Source organism: Eleutherodactylus coqui, chromosome 5, assembly GCF_035609145.1.
Source record: "Eleutherodactylus coqui strain aEleCoq1 chromosome 5, aEleCoq1.hap1, whole genome shotgun sequence".
Taxonomy (NCBI): domain Eukaryota; kingdom Metazoa; phylum Chordata; class Amphibia; order Anura; family Eleutherodactylidae; genus Eleutherodactylus; species Eleutherodactylus coqui.
Genome location: NC_089841.1, coordinates 229,228,638 through 229,240,018, shown reverse-complemented (window position 1 = coordinate 229,240,018; position 11,381 = coordinate 229,228,638). Strand labels below are relative to the sequence as shown.

The window sequence follows — 11,381 nt, the reverse complement described above, 5'->3', positions numbered from 1 at the left end:
AGACTGCGGAGGGATCACCAGCTGTGTGCAGTCATAAGTCTGCGGAGGGATCTCCAGCTGTGGTGATGCGCTGGTACTTCACAGATCTACTACAAAAGAGAACAACACACGTGACCGTCAGCGCGCTCCCACCTATCACGGCTCTGCTCTCACTTGTCCCTAGCGGCATACCGTCCACAGCCGCACAGGACTGGAAAAAGCCTGGGCCGCCATGCCAAGTGAGGGCACACTATGACAGCGAATATAAAGGAACTAAACCCAAGTACTCCACGAGGCACCCCTCTATAGGAATACGCGCGCTCATAATAATTAACGGTTTTAGTGTGTCTGAGGGAAAGCTGAAGCATAGCAGCTCGGCGGGAGAGCGTCACTTCCGGTGTTCGCAGCGGCATCACGTGACTCGAGGATGAGCGAGAGGAGAGCGAGTACGGTGTGTGATAACATGTGCTTAGCAGCCCTTGTGTATACAGTTAGGCTATGAGCACACGGGACGGACCCGCGGCGGGTTCAAATCTCAGTGATTTTTTTTTATTTACGCAAAATATCCGCTGCGTAATTATTGTGTTGGCAAAGCGGATTTTTCAGCACGTTTCGGCAGCAGAATTTAACCTGGAAGTACTCTAGAAGCCAAATCCCCCGTTTGTTTCCGCGAGGGCCGGTTGCATTTAGAGCTGATGTGCATTTAAATTCGCATTGTTCAGTAAAGTAAACGAACGGAAATCAAAATTGCAGTAAAAGCGTGATCGCTGTGAGATGCCGCCCTTACGCCCGCAGCGGTAGTCTTAGTCGCGGCGCGGCTGCGTGGCTTCTGGTTGTTTTTTATTTTTTTAGAGGCGAACAAAAGAAAAATAATTCCGTCGTTACTGTTTTTTTTTACAGCGCTCACCGCGCAATAAATAACGTTTTCATCGTCTGGTTCGTTATGAACACGCGGATATCTGCTGTGCGGCTTTTTTGACACAAATTTTGGGGTTATTTTATGCATTTTAAAAAAGGGTTTTGTGGGGAAAAACTTTGTTTTTTTTTTCTTTCAGTTAGGGCCGGGTCACACGAACGTCTTCGCGCTGTGCGACGAGCTGGTGTATCGCCGTGGAGGGCAGCAGTTTTGCGCACGCCGTCATGGCTTTCTTTATTCCCTGCTCTGCTGCTCAGAGACATTACATATAAACGCTGCCCATCCACCATGTAATTGTGTACGTACAGCGTTTATTACACGTCCACAGAGGACGATACGGCTTTATTGCACATAACAGGTGGAAGAAGAGCCCGTGCTGCGTCCTTTTACGTGATATATATATACACAAGTGCGAATGGACCACTGACTCAATCGCGTATCAGACGATGAAGGTCCGCACGTGTGAGCCACCCTTAGGGTGCATTCAGACGACCGTATATCGGCAGGGTATTCACGTCGGCCGATATACGGCATCTCTCTCTCTCTGCAGGGGGAGGAGGCTAGAAGAGCCGGGAGCAGTGCACTGAGCTCCCGCCCCCTCTCCGCCCCTCTGCACCCCTCTGCACCCCTCTGCACTATTTGCAATGAGGGGAGGCGGGATGGGGCGGAGATAACTCCTGCCACTTAGCCCTGCCCCCGTCCCGCCTTCTCTCATTACAAATAGTGCAGAGCACTGCTCCCGGCTCCTCCAGCCTCCTCCCCCTGCAGAGAGAGACGCAGTATATCGGCCGGCGTGAATACCCTGCCGGTATACGGTTGTCTGAATCCAGCCTTAAACTGTATGGAACTTTATCGATGCTATTTTTTTAGTCCTTAGCGTTCGGTTGCTGGGATAGTACACTGCATTACTTAGGTACTGCGTTGTACTAAGCCTATGACAGCAGCTATTAGACTGCAGGAGGCGGGGCCTAATAGGCTGAATTACATGACATGGAGGCCTTTCTCAGGCTTCCGGCAGCAGTGAGAACCCATTAGTACTTTGTAATCGCACTGATGGGTGCCCATGGGGGACAGAGCCCCCTCCCCCAGTCATCTGCTTACATTCTGTAGTCGCTATTGATTATGGCAGGTAAGGGGTTAAACTGCCAGGATCTGAGGTTTCTCCTCTCCCGGCAGTTAGAGCAGGAGCCTGGCTGTCAGGAGTCAGCCAAGCCATTGCCTTAATAAGATGTTTGTGCAGATTTAGGCCGGCTTCACACGGGCAAGAAAATCGTGTGAAGTTTGTGTGTTGCAAGACGCACATACTTGAACCCCATTCTTTGAATGTGGTCATGCACGTAAGCGATACTTTCCTGCGTGGCACATCGCGGAACGTTCGATCTGGCTGCGTGATCTCGCATCACAGCGCCCATTGATTGCAACGGGGCCAGCGGCAGCAGCATCTTCCCCATTGAAAGCAATAGGGATGTGAAGGCGGCCTATTTATTCCAGAAGTCCCGCACTGATGGGTAGAAGTGACCGAGCAGTGAAGTCGGCGTGCATGTCACCATACTGTGTGGTCTGCGGCAGGCTGGCTCTACACACTGACAAGTCACTATACAACCTGAACCCACTTACAGGTGACCGGACTATCACAAATAGAACCTGCAGCAAATATGACCTGCTAGCGGGGTCATCGGCGAGCCACCGGGGGGATTACCGCCAACAGAGCAGATCTAGGGCCGTTTCATATCTGCAGTGGAATCTCCGGTCGTCGGCTCCGTCGCAGATCCGGAACAAATACCAGAAGCAATAGCCCTGCGTGCTGGATGCCGCACAAAATCCGCCCGTGTGCGTTCAGATCAGTTTGGCCAGGGGGTTCCCCTTTTCTGCTCCCCGAATGCGGATGTGAAAGCACCACTGGCCTCATTTTCCTTCTGTGCTCATGACTTTTCTTTTTCCTTTTCTCTTAGGAACCCCCACTGCTTCCTCAGGTTCCCATAATCCGCCTTCCCAGACCGCCCTCGCCGTCCGGACGCGGCTTTGATCCATCCTCAGCGCGAGCTTTGGCACATCATAACTCCGATGCCCATCAGAAGATTCGGTCTAACCTTCGCCTCCACTTTCTGCGCAGCCGCCTCGCCTCTTCGGGGCTCCCGGTCACCTTTACTCTCTACCAGCGTGTCGCGGTGTCGGCGGAGCGGTTTAATGCCTGTGACATTGAGGGACATAACTTCCAGGTCTCCAACCTGCAAACACCTCTAGGTGTGCAGAAGGAGGCGCTCATCCGGGGGCCGGACATCATCTCTTACGCCTTCCATCTGTAGGGACTGCATATTACTATGTGCATGATGAATGGATGATGGTGTGTAAATACACATACGGGCCGCTACTACGTCTCATGTCGTTATTGTATCTATAGGGGTTGCAGGATGGGGCACATATGTAATCCAGATGGGTGCCTCCCCTGGAAGTAATATTGCAGGACAGATTACCCCAGAGGCACAGTTTGGGCACCATCATAGGGGCAAGTGTGACACAGACCCCAAATACAGCCGAAGCCCCCATGCACACAGGTGGATTGTTGCTGCGGAATCCAGAGCGGGCGTCCGCCTCCCGCAGCAATAACGTAACATGCTACGAAAAAATGATCCCTGATGCACACGAGCGGTTTCTGCTTACGGATGAAAAATCGCAGCATGCTCCATTTTCCTGCGGTTCTCGCACAGATTACTCCCGTGGAAGCTGTCCGACCCGTGGCTAGTCCGCAATTGACATTGCAGATGGGCCGCGGACTCCACTGGAAAAGCAAGAGTTTAAAAACATAAAATCTGTACTGCGCATGTCTGATAGCGAGCCGCGCGGACCGTCCGCAGTACAGAGAAGAAGGAAATACAGGTACGCGCGGATGCCAACTGCGTACAAGGTGGGATTCCACTGCGGGCTCCCACATGCGGAATCCAACACGCCCGTGTGTATGTGGCCCAATGTGACCCTCTAGGCCTTTAGAAACAAAGATGGCCGACCCTCTTCTCTGACCACTGGATGCACATTATAGGCATATTCACTTGTACATTGTGAGCATGCTCAGAGTGCAGAACACATGCTCTGCCTGTTCATCAATGCCAGGAGCATCGCTCTAGCTGTTCATCATTACGGTGTATTCACAGACCAATATACTGCTACATTGTGTGTTTCTGACAATCGCCAGTTGTTCGCTTTTTTTTTTACACGTAAAAATGCATGTGTTACAAAAAAAAAAACATGAAATTCCATTGATTTTGTGCTTAAATACACATCTATTGATTTCAGTGAACCATTAGTGTGTGATACGCACAAAGATAGGACCCGCAACGTGAACGTACAATGCCTGTTTACGCTGGCGTGGATAAGTCCTTACTGTAGCGCACCCCACGGAGCATGCTCACATTGTGCATCATCCAAAAGCAAAGCATCAAAATGACGGCGCCCAAAACGGTTATGCAGTTTATTGTGGCCGGACGGCCGTGCAGCAGAGAAATGGATGGACCTGGAGAGTAAGTATACAGCCGCTTCTCAGTGCCATAATTAGTATATATGCTGTGATCGGGCTACTCAGCAGGGACAGAATGGAGAGGGATGGATGAGATCTTCCCTGTATGTCACATACGAGGCCACCACCTCGTGAAATGGATGGACCTGGATAGTAAGTATACAGCCGCTTCAGTGCCATAATTAGTATATATGCTGTGATCGGGTTACTCAGCAGGGACAGAATGGAGAGGGTTGGATGAGATCTTCCCTGTATGTCACATACGAGGCCACCACCTCATGTTATGTTGCCCGCTGGCCATACAGCAAACCAGCAGGCATTACACTTAGTCGGCAGCTCTGGTCTGACGGTGGCAGTGCAGAGTCTGACAACTGACCTCTATACCCCCCAATGTCTACATGTGCCATCCTGTACACAGTGCAGACGTCAGCGGTCACAGACTCCACACTGCCGCCACCAGTCCAGAGCGTAAGTGGAATGCCTATGGGGATGCTGCTCAGCCAGAGGCCAATAGAGGATGGGGGATCACTATTACTACTGGGATACTGTATGGGTCACTTATTACTACTGGGGCCACTCTGGGGGCGTTATTACTATACAGTCTCACAATTACAATAAATCCTTTGAAGGCAACCAAAAGGCCGGCTTTACACGAAAAAACCCCAAAAAACACAAGCATGCGCCCAATGAGTTTAATATGTTATTTTTGCATGGAAAATTAACGAAAATGCACGCACAAAAAAAAAAAACACGTGACTGTGGCCATTGAAGTCAACGGCTTCTATTCACTGCGCATTACACATGTAACACACAGCACAAATGTGTTTGTGTGAATAAGCCCTTAGGGCTCCCACACACTTGCGGTTTTTTGAACGCGAATGTCAATGGGACATTCTAATGTTAAAAACGCATCACACAAAAATCACAGAAGCACAAACTTGGGATGCGGTTTTACATTAGAAAGTCCCATTGACAATCGCGTTAAAAAAACCAGCTAGTGGGTAGGAGCCCTAAGGCTGATGTGGCCCTTGGTGAAATAGAGTTGGTCACCCCTGATCATGATTGCATCAGCTGGATCATGAGCACTGTGCACTCCGGCAGGTCACATGATTCACTCTGATGTCACAGATTACTATGGGATTAACCCAAAAATGTGAATACGAACGCTCCTTCACACGAGCGTATACGCAATTGTGCCTGCCTCAGCGCACCGTCTCTGTGCTATGAATGAGGTAGACTAGCGCGTTTCTGTACATATTTTAGTCTACTTTTGGGAACACATGGCACTGGTTTTTGCGCACAGGACACTACCGCATTCCAATGTAAATTGCTATTTAGCCTAATTAGGTCCAGATGTTTTTTGCACAGAATTGCGCATCACACCTCCCATAGACCGATGCACACTGCAGGTTTTCTCACTTGCACAAAACAAATGAAAAACCCATTGAAAGCAGTGGGCCCTATTCTCTGCGTATTACGCGTGCAAATACATCCGTGTGAAGCGGCCCTGAATATGCATTAGTATACGTCGGTAGCCTAAAAAGACCCTACATGCTGAGCTGACTGGGGAGCACAGATTAATCAATACAGGCGCAGTGTCTTAGATTAACGAGGTGTACTTATGCATAGTGTGCATCAGGTAGTTGAAGCTGGTGCGGCCATCTTTGTTTCTCCAGGCCCGAAGGGTCACTTTAATCCTTGAGGCCTAACAGAGCTCTTACTTCTAAGGAGACGCACACCTGGGCAGGATGGGTTTTCAGGGTCTCCATTCAGTGAAGGTTGCTCCATACTATCCAGTGGTAATGTACCTTTTCCTCCGGGATGCATACTGCAGTCACATGGGTTTTTTGCAAGCACAAATGCACAAAAAAATATGACAGTGAAACACGCTCATGTGCGCAGAAATACGCAACACCCATTGTGCAGATGTGCTTACTCCCGTGTTACACCAGCCTAAGGGCTCATTCACATGGGCGTATGCGGGAAACTCAGTGTTGCACGCATTACAGCCCATACTCACTGCTGGCAAAGGTCACACACAGGCTGTGATTGGCACCGCACATGCCCAGGAATCTGGCGTCACGAACATGCGCAGTGTGATTTTTTTTTCTTTTTTTAAACAGAACGGGGATGCGTATCAGAACACTGCCCCCCGCAATGTACACGTATGGACAGCATATCATACGTAGCCCATACAAAGGCTGTGTTTGATACACGGTGAAATAGAACAGGTGTGAATGGAAGACTAAAAGTCCAATGACTTATTTCCCCATTCACCGCATGGGAAATGCGTGTGCGTAATACGCAGTGACAATACGTCCGTGTGAATGCATATACAAATCTTATGTTCAGTGTTGTGTGAAATGTGGATTACTTGCACAAGACAACTCAGCAATATACCAGTACATTGCAGGCTCCCTGTCATCCCCACTTTTTCGTATTTGCTATTGTTTTGGCTAGCAGTCTTGTCTGCAGTCATTGTATTCCCTCCTTAGAGCCCTGTGGTCAGATCCTACGGTGTTCTTAACAAGCATAGATCAACCTAATTGCATGTCGGTTGTCACTGGATCACACCGGCAGAGGACTGAAGGATTACTACAGCCGTTGGTCCCCATACATAGTGCATCCTTGGCAGTACATACGGCGGACCATTGTTATGCCGGCATAAAAGATCTAATCAGCCAACAAATGAGTCTTGGCTTGTTTGTTGGCTGGTCGCTACCAATATATACATGGTGGATGGTTGGGCAAATGTTCATGCCCAATCATCACCCTGTACAAAAGGGTAAAGGCCAAGATGTTGGGTACTGCAATCACTTCTTTATCAATCGTCTCCCAAAGTCTGTATACTACTGTTATAACTGGCCTCTACAGAGTGTTCGATTAGCCATGTTAGGAAAGCTCGGCACATTTCACGTCACTCACTATTCTGTTTTGAAGGGCAATGGAAGGTGTCATCCACTTATTTCCAATGAGTCTCCATATGGTCCAGATCACTAAATCATCCACATCACATTCTGCATGTTTATAGTGAGGGGAGTCCTTTTCGAGGACCTAAGCTATTTCTTGGAAGCATCATCCCTGTACACTATAAAGTTGGTGACAGCTAGAGATGAGCGGGCACCAAAATGCGCGGGTACTCGTTACTCGAGCCGAGCTTTTTGTAATGCTCGAGAGCTCGTTTCGAGTAACGAACCCCATTGAAGTCAAGGGGAGACTCGAGCATTTTTCAAGGTGCCCCGTGCTCGTCATAGGGGATGGTTTTCTCTCTCTCTCAATTTACCCGAGCACCTCGTGGTGCTGGTTCGAGTGACGAGTACTTTCAAGTATGCTAATGGTCAATCGAGCATCAAGCTCGGGACGAGCATGCTCGCTCATCTCTAGTGACAGTACATAGCTATGTCTTTGGTACCTCATTGTCCTAAATGCCACTTCCTGTTTTGAGTAACCCTTTAGTACAGTGTTCCCCAACTCCAGTCCTCAGGGACCCCCAACAGGTCATGTTTTCAGGATTTCCTCTGTATTACACAGGTGATGTAATTATTGTCAGTCCTCAGACATTGCCACAGGTGTTCTTACCATAGGATATCCTGAAAACATGACCTGCTGGGGGTCCCTGAGGACTGGAGTTGGGGACCCCTGCTTTAACATATACATGTTCCTTAGCAATCACAGCAAAGTATTCGCTTTCTCACCTTGCAAAAGGCCAAGCGTGAATAAAAAGTGAGCCGACAACATAAATTCAGTGCAAAAATTTATTTATGTCAATGTATAGTTTAAAGACGAGACAAACTTTCAGCATTCAATCCACAGCATTCAGTGTATTCAAGGTAAGAAGAAAAAAAAACCTGCTGCAGGAATACGCCTTTTCCCCATTGGTGGCAAACAGAAAAAAAAAACCTTTTAGAGAGTATTTAAAAGCAGCCTGCAGCACTCATTAACTTTGGCTGGTTCCGTGACAGACATGTATTTCTTAATCTGAGAGTCAACTCCCAGGGACTTGGCTAACTGCACCGCATTGGAATCATCGCTGACCACTGTCCCGAGGGCCACGAGAAGTCTAAAAGCAGCTTCAAGGTCTTGCACCACTTCCAGAACTGTACTGATGGCTGACAGACATTGGGCTTTCCCTTCTAAGTCACTTAGCACATGTAAACCGGTGGCATAGTTGAGGAGCAGCGTGGCCAGAGCGATGTGGACATTTTTATTGGAGACAGACTTCAGTTCGATCGACTTTGTTATGACAGAGTCTCTCTGCGACATCATAAACTTTGCACCCGACTCGAGTGAGAAACAATTGCAAAATGTCCGAAGAGCCAGCAGTTGGTTGGCCTGTTTGCCAGCGGGCCGCATTATTCGGAAGAGGTAGTGGGTGAATGCGCTTCCTTCTCTTTCGCTGCAGAACATTTCATTGACCGTAGGATTTTTGATCGCTAAACGAAGAATATCTAGTGCAGGAAATACAATATCTGTAGCGGGAAAAAGAGAAACCGTGTTTTTATTCGCATAAAAGGCAAAACAACTACAAAAAAACCACCAAATATTTGAATTATGGTATATGGCGATACACCGCTAGGCAGATTGACCTTTAAAAGGGTATTCGCTCAGAGTGATACTAGCAGACGTTTCTAGACCCCGACTCTTTAGTACACATGCCGCCAGCAGGAGCCGATGAAGCTTTAGCTCAGCTCTGCCCCCCTAACAAGTATGTATATGGAGCCGCATTGACAACAGCTTTTGTAACTGATTATAGGGAGGGAACTCCTGAGAGCAGAGGGAATGATTAGGCTGAGGGGTATGAGTAAGCACAGCTCCTGTGAATGGCGAGTGGGCTCTGAATGTCATATTAGGGAAGGAAGAGGGGGGGGGGGGGGTGATGCTCTTGACGTGACTATCATTATGTAGGAGAGGAGCTCTGGATGTGATCATTATACTGTGAGGGGTCCACTGCGCAGCACTGTGTAGATTATACTGGGGGGGTTACCTCACACATATGTGTAAAAGATTATGGTTAGGCACTCTACATAGATATCATAACGCAGCTACACTATTTGCCTAGCAGTCAGTCAGACTGCAATGGGATGCGCAAATAGTGTAAAGCACCGAATGAACGTTCGGCACATTGATCAAATAGATACGACGCTCCAAAAACTCGTTTGGTGTCTGCCCCATCTGTAACTACACTGTCAGATAACTTCTGAATCTGCAGCAATGAGTGTTCACTTTTATATGACATCTTCTGCAGGATGTATGTCTAATAGTCAGTTGTCCCCGAGTTGATGGATGTAGACTAGCTGTTCTGATGTTTCTGGACAGACACTGTACACAAAGAGGAGCTAAAGATCTTTTTCTCTGCCCCTTTGTAACACACACACAAATATAAATAAAAAGCATCGTTGGCACACTACAGCAGGACTGAGCAGTGTGGATGTAATTTCTGTAATTGTAAATCACCTATTTGCCACGTCTGTGTGAGTCTCTCCCTCCTTCCTCCCCTCTCCATACAGTCATCACCCTCCTCCACTCCGTTATCATCTTATCTTTGTTACTAGAGTCAAAATTAACTTGACAGCAGGCAATGGACAGCAAATTAGAATGAAGGGAAACCCCTAGTAGCCAACTTTTTAGATACATTTTTCAACAGAAAAACTTCACATTTTAGGTAGAGTAATTTGTACTTTTGCCAATTATCACACTGGACATCAGAGAAGCAGAAGTTGTTTGAAAAGCCAGTGACCATTTAGTTTATGCATGAGCATCGTCAGGTTCATAAAACTCTGACTTAAAGGGGTCCTGTTAGCAAAAGCCCTTTTTACCTGTGCCCTGCATCCTGCGCTGCCTCCCTGTACATTCTAACTTGTGCAAAGAAAACAGTATAAAAAAAACAAAGTAAACTTACAACGGGATTAGGTATTTGTTCCCTCCCTAGTTTACCTGGCGCGTGAGGGGTCATCTCCTATCGGCACCTGCGCGCTGACGCTTCTTTCCTTGTTCCTGCCCTTTAATATGAAGCGGAGTTGACAGAGTGTGCAAGCGCGCCGTGAAGGGGGACGCATGCGCACTGGCCGTCGACTCTCTGAGGACGTCACAGGTTAGACGCAGCCAGGCTAGGAGTGACGTCACTAGTGACATGTCGCCTACTGACCCAGGCAGCAGTACTTGCCGTCAGGCAGTGGTCGAAACAGTGGCGGAAACTGGAACTTTGCCAGCTTCTGTACTGCGATAGAAATGATGCCCCTCATGCAGCCTAAGAGCAGCAGCTTCCTGGTGAACGGCCCGGTAAGGCACAGGTGAGTATAGATTTTTTTTATTTTGCTGACAAAGCCCCTTTAAGTGTGTGATGGATTTACTGCAACCCGCATTCAGTAATCATACATTATGGAGGAGTCGCCTCAATGTACAGGGACTAAAACGAGAAACCTTTTACTATCTTGGAATATCATACCTTCAGGCCATTGGACGGCCCTCCACAAGGTGTCTACTTGTTGAGCAGTGGCGGTTTCTCTTGAGGTATTTACAGCTAAGGACAGCAGTTTGTCAAGTCTGATTAAGTCCTCTTCAGGCATTCTGTATTCTTCAGGAGAAGACTCGTTCAGTTCTTTAATTTTACCTGTGACATTCAACAATATAGCAACACATTAGTGACCCGCATAAACCCTCTTTCACACGGCCACATATGCAAGCCAAGACCAGGTATGGGGCCAGTAAAGAGAAGAGGGGGAATCTGTCCATTATACTTGGTCTGAGATCTCTCTCATGCGTGTGTATGTTGGACATCTTGTCCGTGTGCTGTCCAAGACCAGAACAGAACGTGCTGCAATTTATTTTTACCCAGACTGCTCGGCCAAGTTAAAAAAAAAAAAAAAAAAAAATTTAACTGGATGGGATGGAATTTCAGCCTGATAATCGGACAGAAATATCGTCCGTGGGCATGTACCCTTATAGGATAAAATCTCTGTTCTTAAGATGCACAGC

The 11,381-nt window shown here is 47.9% G+C and overlaps 1 protein-coding gene across 2 annotated transcripts in view; it reads right to left on the bottom strand.

Annotated features, from left to right (window-relative positions):
• Positions 1-8,147: 8,147 nt before the first annotated feature.
• PLAA (phospholipase A2 activating protein) overlaps positions 8,148-11,381 on the bottom strand; it is a 34,908-nt gene continuing 31,674 nt past the window's right edge. For both annotated transcript variants that reach the window (XM_066604300.1, XM_066604299.1), the window contains exons 13-14: positions 10,852-11,016; positions 8,148-8,875 (exon numbers count right to left, since the gene is read on the bottom strand). In XM_066604300.1, the coding sequence (XP_066460397.1) occupies positions 8,310-8,875; positions 10,852-11,016 (731 nt within the window). In that variant the 3' untranslated portion in view covers positions 8,148-8,309. The remainder of the gene's footprint in view (positions 8,876-10,851; positions 11,017-11,381) is intronic.